At 35.6% G+C, this 19,270-nt stretch overlaps 1 protein-coding gene across 5 annotated transcripts in view; it reads left to right on the top strand.

Moving 5' to 3' along the window:
- The window catches only part of NOL4 (nucleolar protein 4), a 431,144-nt gene that overhangs the window by 88,455 nt on the left and 323,419 nt on the right, over nt 1-19,270 (top strand). For 3 of the 5 annotated variants that reach the window (XM_043558563.1, XM_043558562.1, XM_043558564.1), the window contains exon 2: nt 12,824-12,973. In XM_043558563.1, the coding sequence (XP_043414498.1) occupies nt 12,824-12,973 (150 nt within the window). Of the gene's footprint in view, nt 1-12,823; nt 12,974-13,952; nt 14,016-19,270 lie in introns of those variants that run through there. The other 2 variants (XM_043558566.1, XM_043558565.1) reach the window with 2 other exon arrangements.

The following is a 19,270-nucleotide window of genomic DNA, read 5'->3' as shown; positions in this document are numbered from 1 at the left end:
TGTATTTCCAGGGCAACAGCGGTGTGGGTCAGGGAAGTGGTGAAAAGTCACTACTGTAAGAGAGTGTCTGACGAGTAAAGTTCATTTTGCCAGCATCTGAACATATGGCAAATCAGTGTTTTTCCAGACTTCTTTGTGCTGGCAGGGATTGGCCTCCTAGTAACTTGGATTTCTGTTTGTGCCAAAGAGAGGATGAATATTCTCCATAAATAATTGTAATTATCTTCTCATTGAAGCAACATAAACTTGGAATTCAGTACTGTTTTCTTGAATAGATCATCAATTTTGGAAAGAAGTGGAATTAAATTTTCTGTTTTTACAAATGAATTGCTGGTACAAAAATTAATAAAATTTGTATAGGTTTGCCTTTCCCAAAAACATATTTTTTGGTTGAAGTACTTTAGGTTGAAATACTACATTTTTCTCTTTATGCTGCTTTTATTTTGTAGTGGTCCCCCCCCCCCCAATACTGTCCATTTAAAATTCTACAAGTTACCTTGTCTCCTTTTTAAAAATACAGTTAGTAACTTAAACACTTTAGAAGATGTTAAAGAATGCTGCAACCTAAAAGTTCTTAATTTGGGTTATAAACATTTTACTTAAAATTAGAGTGCATTTCTTCAGTAATTGATAAAATCAAAGTTTTGTGGGTTTTTTTATTTTGTTTTTGTGTGTGTGTTTTGTTTTGTTTTTTTTGTCTTTTGGGTTTTTTTTTTTTTTTTGGTTGAAGGTGTCTTACAAAGTATTTACTCTACCATATACTTGTTTTTAAATATATGAGTGAACTGAAGAGGAAGAGGTGAGGGCCAAATAGCAGGATCTTCCCCTAAGGTTAAAAAAGGGAGGTTAGGGCTGTAGACGACCACTTTGAAAATTAGCACTTTCTGCTGGAATGAGAGTGGAAATGTATATTTCATGTCTCTTTCCTATTAATATGGGATGACTGCTTGAGCCCCCAGCCCTGGATTTGTATCCTAGCACAAGCTAGTGATTGGAGAAAGTTACTTATATTCCCAATGCCAGCTTTCCTGTATGTAAATTGGGAACAGTAACTGAGCCTGCCCCAGAGAGTTGTTACAAGGGTGAAGGACCCTGCTTACACCTTGCACCATATCAGCGGGGACTGCCTGAGCACAGGGACAGCTTCATGCACAGCAGCAGCTGTTGCTATCACTCATTCCACTCCCACCTCCCATGCTGTCCTCAGCCTTGTAGTTCTTATTTCATCTACCAGTCTTACTCTTTCATTTTACTCTTTATTTTTCCCTTTTCTGGGGAGGGGCGTCTCATTCATTTCTCTCCTTCGTAAATTCATTCATGGATTTCTTCAATAAACCTTCACATTTAGTTCCCAGGAATGGCTGAATTTCTCCTTCCCAAAATTTCTCTCACCTGCCCCTTCCCTTCCCCTCTTGTTACAATCGCTCTTATTTAATCTGGATATGCTGTACACGTTACTGTTATAGTAGTTGCTTTAAAGCACCGGTCTGATTTTGTGATTCTCATGTTGAAAACCATTGTAATGGTTTCTCACTACATCTTCAATAACGTATTAACTGAACTGACATCCATGACCACATCGGGTCTACCCCATAATTCTGCTTAATTCTTTTTTTTTGTTTGTTTGCTTCAAATGTTTATTTATTTATTTTGAGAGAGAGAGAGCAAGCAGGGGCGAGGCAGGGAGAAAAAAGAATCTCACGCAGGCTCCGCAATGACAGCATGGACCCCAGTGAGGGGCTCAAACCCACAAACTCAACCCACCCAGGCGCCCCATGTTTCATTTGTATCTGTAACTAACTCCTCTCCTGGTTTCTCAACTTTTACTGCATATTAGAATCCCTGAAGATGTTAAAAACTCCCTTGCCCAAGTGCACCCATGATCTATTAAATCACATTCTCTGGAGAAAAGACCTAGGTATCAGAAATTCAAAGTTCACCAGGAGATTTCAATGTGCAGCCAAGATTGGGAACCAGTTTTAGAGCATGTTGGATTTATCATGCTCTACTTGTTACAGTCTCTTTTGACCTACTCATCTAAACTAATGGTAGACTGCAAGCTCCTTCAGGAAGGGAAACAGCTTATGAGTTTTTCTTTGGAATTAGCTAAAGTAATCTATCACAGTATCTTGCACATAGTAGAGGTAATTTCTTAAAAAAAAATAAAAAGTTTCTTTATTTATCTTGAAAGAAAGATGGAGCATGAGCAGGGGAAGGGCAGAGAGAGAGAGAGAGAGAGAGAGAGAGAGACTGAGAGAGAGGGAGAGAAAGAGAATCCCAAGCAGGCTCTTGCACCTTCAGCATCAGTGCAGAACCCAAGGTGGGGCTTGGACCCACCAACCATGAGATCATGACCTGAGCCAAAACCAAGAGTCTGACGCTCAACTGACTGAGCCACCCGGGCAACCCAGTAGAAGTAATTTCTTAAGCCTTGCCAACACTTTATACTTACTCATACTGCCCCACTCCTGGGCTTTCTGATTGCATCCATCCTGCAGAATTATATTCCAAGGCATCACCCTTAGATAGTTATAGTAAGTTACACCAAATTTGGGTCCCTTTCCATATTCATAGACTGAATCCTCCTCTTCTTCCATTCCCCCATTGCTTTATCTCAGCATACCACAACGGACTTGCCAATGGAAAATGAACTTATACGGTCAACTGAGTAGAGTAGGAACAAGGGTACCTTTCAGTTTAGGTAGCACTTTGAAAAGTATTGGCAAAATTTCAATTTTTTGCAGATGGTCTCTATAAATTTTTGAGTTTAGGACTCTTGAATATTGAGTGTTGGAACCCTTTTTTTCTTTATTATGTTGTTTTATTTGTTGTTTATAAATTGACAGAGCTTCATACTGCTTTTATTTGTAAATATTTCACTAAAATTGCCATCCCATCAACTTTATCATGATAATTTTGTCATTTAAGATAGCTGTTTGATAACAACTAGACTGAAGAAGGACAGGTGAGATCACTATTTTCACTCACTGATTCCTAAACAGTAAATGTGTTATATTGGCCTTAGTTTGAATTGTGTAATATAATTATGCCAGTAGATGTTTTATTTTATATATCAAAAATTTGACTTTCAAATATTTTTCTTTAATGGAGCAGAAAATTCTCACAAATTATCCGAATATGCTTGAGTGACATATTAGTGTCAATGTCTATGTGTATCTTACCAGAGCTTAATATTGGTGCAAGCAGATATACCCCTCTGTGGAGAATGCGAGTCAGGACGGATTGCAGGAGAGAGATCCCTGAATGGTTGTGTTCCCATCAGTTCTTGTTTAGCTTCATGATGTAATTGGAAATGAGGAATTTCGAAAGAAGTTGAATTTGAAACTTAGGAATAGTGTATTCTAAATAGCTCCTGTAAGGCCAAGAAAAGACATGAAAATCTTTTACGATAGCCTTTTAACATAATGGCATATTGATTTCACTATAATCATGTTAGTATCTCTAAACTTTGTGTCTCTCATTTACCAAATTCACGTTTGCCTTAAATTTTTTTGTGTATGTATGTTATCTGACTGATGGGCTGTTAGTAAGCTAGCAGGAAGTGAAGTATGGGTGATTCATTTTTGAGCTTAACTATTATCTTCCTTCAATAGCATTTTAGTGTGTTAATATAATACAATTAGGACATCGAATAAACCATAATTTTTCGAGCACAGACTTGCCATCACACATTCCATTTACAAATTTGATTAGTTTTGCTGTCATGTTAACTTTAACATAAAATTTTTCCAATAGTACCTATGTTTTATAGCACCCTAAAGTGTTATGTTAGATTAGTTAGTTTTTTGAATTCTTGTTATCTAAGGCTTTTTATGTCAATGGTTGACTACAGGAATTGTGCTATAAAATACTCACTTAATTCGTTAAATATGTCACTCATCTTGAATGACATAAAAACAGTGGTATCCTGGGGCTAGTTTGTACTAATTTAAGAGAGCTAATTGTTACATTTTCAGGAATTTTATAAGCCATTTGTGAAACAGCCATTATTAAACATTAAGGGATATGAACTTAGTAAGCTATTTACTCTGAGAGGTGGTAGAAACTCAATATGTATCACTGCCTAGTTATGTTATTATTATTCATACTCTTGTTTTTTAAAGTTTATTTAGTTTTGGTTTGAGAGAGACAGAGACAGCATGAGTGGGGGAGGGGCCGAGAGAGAGGGAGAGAGAGAATCCCAAGCAGGCTCTGTGCCGCCAGCACGGAGCCCGATGCGGGACTTGAACTCATGACACTGTGAGACCATGACCTGAGCTGAAATCAAGAGTCAGACACCTAACCGACTGAGCCACCCAGGCTCCCTATTATTTATATTCTTGAGGTAGGTTTTCTGGTCTATTATGCGGTATTTTCACCAGACTGCTATGCTGTTGTGCATTTCTTCCTAACTCTGGGCTCGGTGACTTCACACTGGTATCTTGAAATATTCTTCGGTGGAAGTACCTACACCACGGAAATCAGCAAGTACCACACATCAGGGCTGGATTTATTGTTCTGCTTATGGCCCTAGTGCTGAAGCTGAAAGAAGTCTCAGTTTAATAAAATTTATACAAGGGAGAAATAGTACAACAGTAGAGTATATATCATGTTAAATTACAAAAGAACTTATTAGGAAGAAGTCTGCAATGAAGTTCCATTTGACATTATCATGGTTTGAATAAAATAGGCTGGTTTTGCTGACCAAGAATTGAACACAAGTCAATGAAAGCATTCTGTGAGAATTAGTTGTCTATATGGAATTTACAGTAAAAGGTATTATGTATTTTGCTATTTGTATGCTACACATCCTTATGTTATTAAAATTTGTAAAAACCTTGTGTATGGGCGCCTGGGTGGCTCAGTCAGTTGAGCGTCCGACTTTGACTCAGGTCATGATCTCGCGGTCTGGAGTTCGAGCCCCAAGTTGGGCTCTGTGCTGACAGCTCAGAGCCTGGAGCCTGCTTCGGATTCTGTGTCTCCCTCTCTCTGACCCTCACCTGTTCATGCTCTGTCTCTCTCTGTCTCAAAAATAAACATTAAAAAAATTAAAAAAAAAACCTTGTGTATACCAACACACTGCTGTAAGCCTTGGTGATTTAGCCGTTTCCATTTTCACTCTACATTTATGGGTGTGCAGACTGTTAGAATTGTATTGTATGAACTCCTTTTTTGATGTTTTGCCTCTTTGAAATTAAGGTGTTTTTTTTTAATGTTTGTTTATTTTTGAGAGAGAGCGTGAGAGGTGGAGGGGCAGAGAGAAGGAGTCACAGAACCCAAAGCAGGCTCCAGGCTCTGAGCTGTCAGCACAGAGCCTGACGTGGGACTGAACTCACGGACTGTGAGATCATGACCTGAGCTGAAGTGGGACGCTTAACCAACTGAGCCACCCAGGCGCCCCTGGCCTCTTTGAAATTAAAATCTATGTTGTTGCAAATGGTAATAGACAGCATTACGTTAAGTGAAATAAGTCAGATTGAGACAGACAAATGCCATGTAATTTCATTCATGTGCAATGTATAAAACAAAAGAAATGAATAAACAAACAAAAAGCAGAATCACACCTATAAATATGGAGAAAAAACTGGTGGTTGCCAAAGGGAAAGGGGTTGGAGAGATGGGCAAAATGGATGGGGACGAGTTGGGGCAGATACACGTTTCCAGTTATAGAATGGATAAGTTACAGGAATAAAAGGCACAGCATAGGGAATATAGTCAGTGATAGTGGAATAGTGTTGTATGGTGACAGATGGTAGCTACATTTGTGGTGAGCACAGTGTAATGTAGAGTATTTGAATCACCGTGTTGTCCACCTGAAACTAATGTAATATTGTGTGTCAACCATACTCAAAAAATTTTTTAAAATTTAAAAATGCATATTTAAAATACAATAAAATAAAACAAAAAAGAAATTAAAATTCAAAGCTATTGGAGACTGCGTATTCCAACAGTGTTTTTGAGGTATAGCACACACCATGCAATTCATCCACGTAAAGTACACAATTTAATGTTTTAGTATATTCGCAGGATATAAAACCATCACCACCATCATCTAATTTTAGAACATTTTGTCCCTACTAAAGTCCCTTCTTTGTACCCATTAGCAGTCAATCCCCATACACTCCTCTTCCTAGTTCAAAGCATCCAATAATCTGCTTCACATCTGTAAATGTGCCTTTTCTGGACACTTCTTATAAAACGAATCAAGTAATAGGTGTCTTTTGTTGTGTCTGGCTTCTTTAATTTAGCTTTATATCTTCAAATTTCATCCATGGCATAGCATGGATCAATACTTTATCCCTTTTTATGTCAGAATAATATTTCTTAGTATGGTTATACCACATTTTGTTTATATATTCAGTCCAGAGGCATTTTATTATCTCTATTTTTTTGCTGTAATGAATATACTGCTGGATTTTGTACAATTTATTTTCTGTGGGCCTATGTTTTAATTTCTCTTGAAGATATGTGTGTACTTAGGGCTTTTTCAGTCATCTGGTAAATCTGTTAAATTTTCAAGTTCCTGTCAGACTTTCCAAAGCACCTGCATCACTTTGCATTTCCACCAGCAATGCATGAGAGTTCCGAGTTCTCCATATCTTTGCCTATACTTATTTTTGATTATAGCAGTCCTAGTCAATGTGAAGTAGTATCTCATTGAAATTTTTATTTATGTTTCCCTGATTACTATTTCTGTCATTCATTTCTTCTTGTGCTTACTTGCCATTGGAACATCTTTGGGGAAATGTTTATTCAAAATCTTTACAATTTTTTTTTGTTTTAGGTATACAACATAATGATTATGGTGTAGATATATAATGATTATATGATTATAATGATTATATGTAATGAGACATATATCAAAGTGGTCACCACAATAGGTCTGGTTAATATCCACCGCCACCCATAGTTACAACTCTTTTTTTATGATAGGAACTTTTAAGATCTTAGCAATTTCAAAAATGTAACACAATATTATTATCTATAGTAACCATGCAATATATTATATCCCCAAGATTTATTTATTTTATAACTAGAAGTTTATGCCTTCAAAATTTTGACCATCTTTACCCATTTTATCCACATCCTACTTCCTGACCCTGGTAACCACCAGTCTGTTCTTTGTATCTATGAGTTTGGTTTTTTGTTTGTTTGCTTGTTTTTTTACATTCCATATATAAGTTAAATCATATGGTATTTGTCTTTGCCTTGTTTCTCTTAGCACAGTATCCTCAAGAACCATCCATGTTGTTGCAAATAGCAGGATTTCCCTTTTTTTTGTGGCTGAAAAATATTCTATGTGTGTGTGTGTATAATACCACAATTATGTGGTAGCACAAAATGTGGCTTATATACATATGACCACATTTTCTTTATCCATTTGTCCATCAACAGATAGATACTTAGGTTGCTTTCATGACTATTTTCTCCCAACATTCATAGCTATTGTAATGAAAATGAGGGTGCATGTATCTTTTTGAGTTAGTGTTTTTGTTACCTTTGGATAAACCCAAAACTGGAATTGCTGGATCATATGGTAGTTCTATTTTTAACTTTTTGAGGAATATCCATACCATAGTGCTTTTCATAGTTCTGCAACAGTTTACATTCCCTCCAGCAGAGTGCAAGGGATCACTGTTCTCCACATCCTCACCAACATTTGTTATTTCTTGTCCTTTTGATAGTAGTTATTCAAACGTGTATGAAGTGATATCTCATTGTGGTTTTGATTTGCATTTACTTGATGGTTAGTGATGTTGAGTACCTTTTCATGTACCTATTGTCTGTTTGGGTGTCTTTGGAAATGATGATTCAGATCCTTTACCTATTTTTGTAATTGGAATGTTTGTATTTTTAGCTATTGAGTTGAACGTGTCCTTTATATAGGTTGGCTATTAACCCCTTATCGGATATGATTTTCAAACATGTTCTCCCAGTTCTGTGGGTTGTTATTTCACTTTTTTGATGGTACCATATTCAGCATAAATTTTTAAAAAAATTTTAATACAGTTCAATTAATTTTTCTTTTGTTGCTTTTACTTTTGATTTTATAACTTGGACGACTTTGCCTTACCTAAGTTTAAAAACATTTACTTCTATGTATGGTTTATTTTTTAAAGAATTTTAAGTTTTAGCTTCTACATTTAGGTCTATGGTTCATTTTGACTTAATTTTTATGTATGGTGTGAGGTCGGGATTCCATGTCATTCTTTTGCATGTGGGTATCCAGTTGTTCCAGTACCATTTGTTGAAAAGACTATTTTTTCCCTGCTGCATTGTTTGGACACTCCTATTTAAAATGAATTGAAAATGAGTGTAAGGGTTTATTTCTGGAATCTCAATTCTATCCCATTGATCTATATATCTGTTCTCATGCCCAGTACCATGTTGTCTATTATGTAAGATTTATAGTAAGTTTTGAAGTCAAGAAGTATGAGACTTCCAAATTTCTTCTTTTATTTATTTATTTATTTATTTTTATTAAAATTTTTTTTTCAACGTTTTTTATTTATTTTTGGGACAGAGAGAGACAGAGCATGAACGGGGGGAGGGGCAGAGAGAGAGGGAGACACAGAATCGGAAACAGGCTCCAGGCTCTGAGCCATCAGCCCAGAGCCTGACGCGGGGCTCGAACTCACAGACCGCGAGATCGTGACCTGGCTGAAGTCGGATGCTTAACCGACTGCGCCACCCAGGCGCCCCTAAATTTCTTCTTTTAAAATATTATTTTGGCTATTCTAAGTAACTTTCATTTATATATAAACTTTGACTTGTCAATTTCTGCAAAAAACTAGCCAGAATTTTTAAATGGAGATTACACTGAATTTGTAAATAAGTTTTTGGAATATTACCATCTTAACAATATCAAGCCTCTGCTCTGTGAGCATAGGCTATTTTTCTATTTATTTGGGTCATTAGAAGTTTTTATAACAATGTTTTGTAGCTTTCAATGTATGAGGCTTGCACTTCTTTTTTAACTTTTTGTCTAAATTTATGTTTTGTATTCTAATTTTTAGATGCCATTGTAAATGAAATGATTTTCCAAATTCATTTTTGGGTTTTTTATTGCTAATGAACAGAAATGCAATTGATTTTTATATATTATGTATGAACCTCAAATTTGCTGAACTCACTTATTAATTCTAACAGTTATTTGGTGGATTCCACAGAGTTTTCTATATACCGGATCATGTCATATACAAATAAAGATAGTTTTTTCTTCCTTCTTTTCAATCTAGGTGAACTTTCTTTCTTTCTTTCTTTCTTTCTTCCTCCCTTTCTTCCTTCCTTCCTTCCTTCCTTCCTTCCTTCCTCCTTTCCTTTTCCTTTTTATTTCTTTTTCTCTTTCTCTTTCCCTTTCCCTTTTTCTTTTCCTTTTCCTTTTCCTTTTCCTTATCCTTATCCTTATCCTTTTCCTTTTTCTTTCTTTTGCCTAATTGTACCTCCAGTAAAATATTAAATAGCAGTGGCTAGAGCAGACATTCTTGTTTTGCCCCTATTCGTAGTGGGAAAGCATTCAATCTTTCATTATTAAATATTGGTCATGGGGTTTTTATAGATGCCCTTTATCATGAGAAAATTTCTTTCTAGTTTATTAAGAGTTTTTCTCAGGAAAGTATATTGGTTTTTGTCAAATGCTTTTTCTGCATCTATTGAAGTGATCGTATGCTTTTTGTCCATTATTCTTTTTTTTTTTTTTAACGTTTATTCATTTTTGAGACAGGGAGAGAAAGAGCATGAACAGGGGAGGAGCAGAGAGAGAGAGACACACAGAATCTGAAACAGGCTCCAGGCTCTGAGCTGTCAGCACAGAGACCAACACGGGGCTCAAACTCACGGACCGTGAGTTCATGACCTGAGCTGAAGTCGGACGCTTAACCGACCAAGCCACCCAGGCGCCCCTTGTCCATTATTCTTTAATATGGTATATTACATTAATTAATTTGGGGGGCACCTGGATGGCTCAGTCAGTTAAACATCTGAATGTTGATTTAGGCTCAGATCATGATCTCAGCTCAGGTCACGATCTCACAGTTCATGAGATGGAGCCCTGTGTTGGACTCTGTGCTGACAGCACAGAGCCTGCTTGGGATTCACTCTCTCTCCCTCTTTCTCTGCCCCTCCCCAGCTCCCACATGCACACACTCTCGGAATAAATGTATAAACTTTAATTAATTTTTATATGTTAAACCAACCTTGTGTACCTGAGATTATCCTACTTGGTTATGGCATTTTTGAGTTGTAATGAGTGGATGATCCATATGACAGAAGGATAATAGGTGATTTCCCTTCCCCAATGCATGTGATTTCAATATTATCTTGATTAACACTGATTTCTTGAAAGTATATTAACTGTTAATCACTGATGGTGAAGCATTTCCTATATATGTTCCCATAGCCCAATTCATACCTTCTGTACTCTAATTCATACAACCTGTAGTTATATGATAGCCACCTAAAGATTTCAAGTCTTAATCCCTGAAATTTGTAAACGTTCCCTTGTTTAGAAAAAGAGTCTTCATAGATGCAATTAAGTTAAGGATAGCGAGTGAAGAGGTTACCCTGGATTATCTGGTTAGACTTAAATGCCTTCAGATAAAATGAGTCATTAAGAGAAAGAGACACACGAAGGAGAGACACATCAAAAAGAAGAAGGCAATGTGACAGGGCCTCAAGGCATGGAATGCTAGCAGCCACAAGACTGGAAGAGACCAAGAATGGATTCTCCTGTAGAGCTGCCCTAGGGGGTGCAGCTCTGCCACCATCTTTGAATTTGGACGTCTGGCCTCCAGGCCTATGAGGAAATAAATTCTCTTCTTTTAAGCCTCCTATTTGTACTAATTTATTACCAAAGTCACAGGAAATCAGTATACACCTCTAACAATTATTTGTTTGATATTTTTTTTCTGTACTAGACTGTGAACTCCACAAAGACCTTGATCATCTGTCTCCTACACATTGGTAATTTTAGTGCCTCGTAGAAGGCTTGGCGATGTATTTGGTCTTTCTGGGATAATTGTTGAAGGAGCGAATAAATAGGCTGTGATTCCTATGTCGCTCATATTTTATTAACTGTATACAGTCACTGTGTTTCTGATTATCCAGCAAAGGAAACGAGAGGAAACTGTAAGTTTTATGAGTTGGAAAAAAGACAAAATTTTATGTGTGTTTTTGCTGGTGGGAAGAGCTAAAATTTGGATATCTAGCCTAGATAGTGGATGTTCTCTGAGGAGTGGGTGTAGGTTGGAGTGATTGGGGGATGGGCATCTGAAATGGTGCTTCCCAGGCACTGTACTCTAAGCTACCTCAGTTTTTCGGGGTAGTTACGACCATGCTTCATGCAGTTTCTCTGTACTTTCACTACATATGCTGGTCTTGTATCACAAGACAATAAGGGATTATCCATGAGACCCAGTATAGAAGAAGAGATGGCTTAAGATGTTAAAGGAGATAAGTGAGAAAGATATAAACCTAATGAGAAATCACCTGCATTCTAGGTAACTGTGGAGGAGTGCTTCAAATTTAACAGAAGTGAAATACACAATCCACATATATTTGAATATATATGTATTTGAATACATATGTAGTTATTTAAATATATACGTATAGTTATTTAAATATGCCATTTGACTCATTGACTGCATAATAATTTAGCTCAGATTAATCACTCTCTTATGCTGTATACCAACATTAATGCCTACATCATGTTATTTCAGATTATGCCTCGGGGTCCACATAAGAACATTGTGTGTGTATGCACGTGTGTGCATGTCTGTGTTTGCAAATAGGAAACGCTTTCATATAAGATTAAATGTCTTTCTTGCCTAATTCCTAATTTCTTATTCTTTTCTTATGAATTTCTTATTTCTCATCATTTATGGGAGCTTTTTGCTACACTTTGTACCGCCATGGCTTTTACCCTGTGTGAATTCCCACTCACATCAAATTCTGTTTCTTCCAAGAAGCTACCTCAGCCGGAGGTGATACCTTTATTCTTTCAACTCCTATAGTATGTTGTTTACATTTTTATCCCAATCATTAAAATGACAAGAGCTGCTATTTGTCAAGTGTTCACTATATGCCAACCAATTGGGTCACATCCTTTTCCTATGTTATTTCATTTGATTACAATTCTGTGAAGCAGCCTCTATTATCTCTGTTTTCCAATTGAGAAAACTGAAATTTGAGAAGAGTGAAATTTAGGGGAATTTCAGTGATTTGCACAAAACATACAGTTTCTGAGTGGAGGGTCCAAAGTTCACACCTTGACTATCTCTAGAGCTTCCATTTTTAACTTGAACACTTATTGCCCCTTAGTCTAATCTTAAATTTTATGGTGTTTAAGGTTAGGGATTCCATATTATTTCTTTTATTTCTCTAATAACAGCTTCCAGTACCCAGCAACTCAATAAAATTGATTGGATGAATGGATCAATATTTAGAATGAAATTATTGTAGTAAAAATTACTAAGCCTTAAAATATGTTTTAGAATAATTTAAGAATGTTATGCTGATGGCAACAAATAAGTCATTATAAAACTTAAAAGATGTTATTTATGGGTAAGCATAATCACTATGCCAAATATCTTTTTTCATATTTCTTAAAGTTCTATATGTAAATGTGTGAAATTATGCAATGTTCACTCACAAGTTTTTAAAGTTTCCTATCAGATGATTTGGCTCAGTTTATCAAAATGTTTTTGTTTAATTACCTCTTTGTGGTGAATATATATTTCTTTATTAATTTTGTGTCTTTTATTTATTTATTTATTTATTTATTTATTTATTTATTTATTTATTTATTTTTTGGTTTTGTTTCCAGGATGGTGTAGGGGTAGATGAGAAGCTGTCTTTGCGGCGGGTAGCTGTGGTTGAAGATTTCTTTGACATTATCTATTCGATGCATGTGGAAACAGGGCCAAATGGAGAACAAATTCGGAAACATGCTGGACAAAAGAGAACTTACAAAGCAGTAAGTTAAAAAAAAAAAAGACAGAAAATAGAAAGGCATGCATTTTGGAATTTGATATTATGTATATTTGTTGAAAATGGTTTAAATATTTATAAATAGTCTATCTTTAATATAAATTAGACCATATCATGGTCACACCCAACATGTAAACTATTATTATTACTGATTCTGTTTTGGTCGTATATGCACTAAGTCTGTTGCATATAATTTAAATCTGTCTCTAGCACTCTCATTTTGTTTTCTTTAAATATACGTAAAATGTGGTAGTCCCAGTCAAATGCCCACAAATGGAAAGATATATTTGTGTTACATATTCAATACATAATATATATTCAGATCATAAATATATGATATATGGACTGGGTCACATGAACTTTTGTACTACCACTATAGTCTTAACATTCCTTCCTTTCAAATCATATTGTGTATTATAAGTATTTCCATTTAATACTTATATTCACATGGATAAGAAAATTTGATGTACTTTTCTTGTGTCACCTTATATTAAGTACATTTGTCCTGAAGAGTATGTATTTCTTAATTTTCCAGAGTAGAGGATTAAAATATATGTGTTGTTTTCATAGATCCAATGCCCTTGAACATTTTAAAATGAAAGTAGACAATTATGTATATCGTAAATTATGTGGAAAATAGATTTAATTAATTATTAGATATTGAAATATTTTCAAAATGGAGTTATATATTATTTCTAAAGTTTCTAATTATATATACAGTTTGACCTAGACATTTTAATCTAGCTTTTATTTAATCAAACATTTTATGAAATCATCTTCTAGATATTTCATCCCTTCTGGGAAAATTGAACAGTAAATTATTCTTTTCCAATATGAGCAAAGTATACATCAGAAGTGTTTTATCAGCAATCAAAAATAATATCCTTTTTTAGAATTCTTATTGAACTTTGCTTTTGGCTACCTTTTTATTGACTGTTTTCAGCTATATTGATACACAATATCAGTCTGGATCCATTTTTTTTTCAGATACAGAAAAATGTGTGAAATGCTCAAAGTTTCAAATACAGGTACATATGTTTGAAAATTAGCTACTGAGCATAAGAAATAGCTTCTTTTCCATAACTATTTTTTGCTATATTTCCAGGGTCATATTGAATCTTTGTAGTTGCATAATAACCCCTAATACATGTTGTATTTATCTCTCCTTCTCTATGGTTTTGTTTCTTGGCTGTTTCCAAATTGCATGGTTTGTGGGCAGGCACTATTGTAAGTTTCCTTACATAATTCTGCCACATAAACTTTCTTTTGACTTACATATCCTAGGAGACATTCTTATCATGACTAATGGCAATGGCCTAGCTTCTTAAAATATTTTTATGTAGACTAATATTACTGAACATACTCATTTTGCTTGTCTCCTAAGCCAGGGTTTTATCTTTGGATATTGGATATTAACAGGAAAAAATATACATCGATCTACTAATATCACTAACTGTGTACCCTTAAGATAATGCATTTTCATGAAATAGCTACCTGAACTTGATAGAACTTCGTATGGTAGGAATGCATAAGTTCAGTTGTGAAATGGAAACAAACGTGTCAACAAAAAAGTGGCTTCATTGTCAGTAGTAGTGTGGCAGCCAAATCTGTTTAGGTGCCAAAAGCAATTTAATATGATTTAATCTTTGAAGTGTATTTATTAGACACCTTTAATCGAAACGGAAACATGATGTAGACCCAACTCTCACCGTTTTCTTAGATGAAATGTAGGGAATGTGATCCCTTGCCATGATTCTTGCTAGACACTTCCAATAAATTGGTAAACATGTTTCCAACATGTATTATTTTGCATTAACATTATGAAGATATTGTATGCATTTTGGGGTGGAAATACCAACTATGGACATATACGTAGCACTGAAACATCATCCATTCCCTCTTGAGAACATCCTATTTGAAGATCCTTTCCCAAGTTTATTTTTAGTTTCCACATCTAAGATATTTTCACCCTTCACTAATATCATGAAGATTCTTTTTGGCATAATCTTTTACCTCCTGCTTTCTCTTAACTGAATCCTAATTAGGAAAGATTTCCATTTTATAGAGTAATAATACATCATAGAACAAAAAGAACCACTGCAATGCCAGCAAAACTGTGCATATCACTCTATAATAAATTAAGTCTAATGTTAAAATTTAATATAAATGTTCAACTAACAGGGCATAAAACTAAATGCAATTTGAAATGGAATGGTTTAGTGGTACTAGGGCCCTACACTGTTGGGTCAGTGTTTAATTCTCAAGACTAATGCTAGAATTGGCTAGTCATTGGTAGAATTAGCTAGATACCAATTGCAATTACAATGGTTCCCATTAAGATTTTTTTCTACTTCTAACACATTAGTCATAGCGCATGCATGATTATGTTTATTGACCTTTTTTCTCCCTTTTGCTACATGGCCAAGAAATCATACTTATACAACTAATCATTAAAGCGTTTCATATTGTTTTAATAATATTATCAATAGATTTAGTGATCATTTTATTTACTTTGCCTTTTTTGCAAATCTTTCTATGTTTTCACTCTGCAGGAAATGGTGGTCCTTTAATATTGGATTAACTTTTGAATGCTATTTGTTTTTATCTATCTGCGGTATTGTCATTCCTTGAAATATCTAGGCATTATACAACTTAACTGTTATCACAATCTGACCTGATTATAGATAAAATTGGAGGGTATGTGTCCTACTCATGAGCTCTTTTTAAAAATCCACATAAAATGACACATTTTAGGAATATGTAAAGGCTATCATAATTATTTTGTTCAGTCATTGGGGAATTCTAGTGTCTTTTAGGTCTTTGCTTTTTTTCTGCATTTATCCTTGCATATGTATGAACTATTACTGCTGCATTAAATGTATTTCCTTCCTTATATTTGACTATAGTCAACTCTTGATTATCTGTATGAACAGAATGGAGAGGAGGAATGGCTCGTTCAAATATCACTTACATTTGAATTGAAGATAAATCTTTGTACTGAAAATTGAATGTTAAGTGTGCTTAGTAATTTGGAAGTTTACTCCAGAATTAATGACGTAACATTATAAGAAATAATTGTGAGATGTCTAGTCTTCTAGTACTTAGTTCTTCCCAACTTCTGCCCGCACTTTACCTTTGGAAATATGTCACTCTTCTTCAGTTATCTTTTGTCACTTGTGTTGTATCACAGGCTAAGCACAGCTGCCCTTCCAGTAATATTTCTTAAGGTAGGGTCCAATTAAAGGGTTAAATTTCAAACTCTTTCTTCTACATGTAAAATAGGAGGAACTGGTAGAAATCTGGGAACTAAGGGGAAAAGTTGGTGTTTTCAATAGAGAGAACAGTCTGCATATAAATGTGTACACACACACACACACACACGCACACACACAACTTGTAGTGTGATACAGTAAACCTACATGTATTATTCACATACATAGCTGCCAATAATTACATTCATTTAATTCAGAGTGGAGAACATATGCTGTAGCTAAAAAAAAAAATAGGCTAGAAGCCAGACAAACTCAGTTTCAGATTTCAAATCTAGCACTTCCTATCTGTATCAGTTTTGGCAAATTATTTACTTTTTTTTCCTCCTCCTGTTTCAAGGGCGATAACAATATGCATGGTGTGGCGAAATAAATCAGTTCATATGTGTAAAGTGCTTGGTACATGGTAAAGTTTGGGATAATATTATTTATCCTTTATCCAGTCACTACTCATGTTCCAGGTAGAAGAATAAGCAGGACGATTCCCATAGATCTGTCATTGCCTTAGTTACAATTATGGATATAATCTCCTCTGCCCGCCCCGATGCCTCTGTGTTGGGAGATAGGAATAGTAATAACTTTTCATGCATTCTTTTATGTCACATTCTAGACATCAGCATCCCTGGAAGTCCACAGTGTAAGTTTTATCTGAGGTTTCACTGGGCAGAAGGGAGGCATGAAAGCAGGCCAGGGTTTCCATGTTTAAATTTTTTTTCCAACTTTTTATTTATTTTTGGGACAGAGAGAGAGAGAGAGCATGAACGGGGGAGGGGCAGAGAGAGAGGGAGACACAGAATCGGAAGCAGGCTCCAGGCTCTGAGCCATCAGCCCAGAGCCCGACGCGGGGCTCGAACCCACAGACCGCGAGATCGTGACCTGGCTGAAGTCGGACGCTTAACCGACTGCGCTACCCAGGCGCCCCAATAGGGTTTCCATGTTCAAAAGGTCTCCTGCTTCATGGAAGTTTATGAGAATTCCATTCTTTTTATTTGCTCTTTCCAAAGTTTGAGTCTGTTAAGTTACTTTCAGATTAATTTTTTGAAAAAATTTTAAAACTGGCTCTCTTTAAGGAATGTGTTTTCAATATGAATTGAACATCCATTTGTAGGGATGTCCTATAGAAAAATAATGTATCGTGCAGAATGTATCGTGCATTCCTACTCTGAGAATTGAAAAGGTACATCTTTAGTCTGTGAGACCTAGAATACTTAACCTTAGCTTTAATTAGCATAATTTTTGTTCTGTTCTTTTTATAAATACCTATTGGTTTGGTGTTTCCACTTCTGAATAGGACATTTTAACTTGCACCAGTTTCTCATGATATGTATGTAAAATTTTCTAGAATTCTTGTCAACTTATGAGACTAATGAGAAAAATTTGTAGCCATTCTGGTGTGAAAAAATAATACTACACTAAAATTTAAGAGTTCTAAACAATTAATTTAACCACTTTTTGGCTTAGGCTACAGTTTACTCAGATACGAAATGAGGGGGCTACATTTCAGGTTTTTTCAAACTCAAAGAATAACTCCTGTGTTATTGGTGTGTATGGGGCCGTCACTGTGCTGGAGACATAAGAGATAGTAACCAAAGTGAGTAAATTGGTTTGCACCAGAAATGTCCAAACATAGGGAATGTATCCTGCTGTTACAAAGGCAGATTGGCTGATAAGCATAGAATAGAGCTAAAATATTCCTGCTCCACTCTGATCCAGAAAATTCTTCTATAAATAATCATAATGATGATGATAAGAGCAATAATGAAAAGGATCTGTAGTCATTGGACTTCATATTTCCAGGAATTTAAAATAGTAATCAAAGGAGAAAGTCCATAAAATATTATCAGTGTCAGCAAATCTTCACTGCACTCCATTTTGGTTAAAAATTTTGCAGTAATCTGAACCATGTGACGAATGAGCAGCTCCTTAGTTATTATGGGATTGTAAGCTGCTGCACCACACATACGGCTATACCCCAATTGCATTTATTCTTGTTCAGAACGTGATGACTTTGCTATATATCCCTTTTGCTTATTCCTGGTTTTTTTCTGTATCTTTATTGTAAACATGAATAATCATGTGAAGATCAGTATTACCCGTCTTATGGTCCTATAGTCTGAGACAGCGTTTAATAGGATTTGTTCAATCTTACTGTTGAAAAAGAGAGCTACCTATGTACTTCTGTGATTAGTGCCAGAGAGGCTTTGCTCTCCAAATATTTTTCCCTTCCCTATCACAGTGCCTCAAGTTTTAGTTAGGATTTCATTTACTTGGGTTAAACCATGGCCCCTGTATCTTTATACAGGCTTCAAATATCCTTGAGCAAGAAAAGCTGGAGAGTAAATTAGGCTTCTAGCAGTCATCGACACTTTGTGTGATCATTTTACACATTTGCCTCTGTCTCTTGTATCTAGCTGGGTTTAACTCAACCATAGAGAAGTATACGGGATGGGAATGTGTGTTGCCCTAAATAAATGTTTTGATATCTGGCACCCCAGGTAGCATAGGATCTGCTGGATTTTTGTATGAGCCCTAGTCTGGCATTACACTTACATATAGCTTTTGAAACATGTATGATAGTTAGAAGTTGAGATCTCATGTCATCAAGGCAAAGATGAAAAACCTTTACAAACCTCATTTGAAACTATTTTCCAAAAAGAGGATACCATTTATTTTAATGTTTTTAGAACGTGAGAACAGTGTTTAAAAATATGTTAGAAAGGTTGGGGTGCCTGGGTGGTTCAGTCAGTTGAGCCTCCGACTCTTGATTTCAGCACAGGTCATGATCCCAGGATCGTGGGATCCAGCCCCTTGCCGGGCTCCACGCTCACAGTGTGGATTCTCTTTCTCTCTGTCTTTCCCTCGGTGCCTCTCTCCCTACTTGCACTCTCTCTCTCTCAAAATAAAAAAACTGAAAAAAGGGCACTTGTTGTATGAGCACTGGGTGCTGTATGTAAGTGATGAATCACTAAATTCTACACCTAAAACTGATATTACACTGTATGTTAACTGGAATT

Source organism: Prionailurus bengalensis, chromosome D3 (genome assembly GCF_016509475.1).
Source record: "Prionailurus bengalensis isolate Pbe53 chromosome D3, Fcat_Pben_1.1_paternal_pri, whole genome shotgun sequence".
Lineage (NCBI taxonomy): Eukaryota > Metazoa > Chordata > Mammalia > Carnivora > Felidae > Prionailurus > Prionailurus bengalensis.
This window is presented reverse-complemented; position numbering and strand designations above follow the sequence as displayed.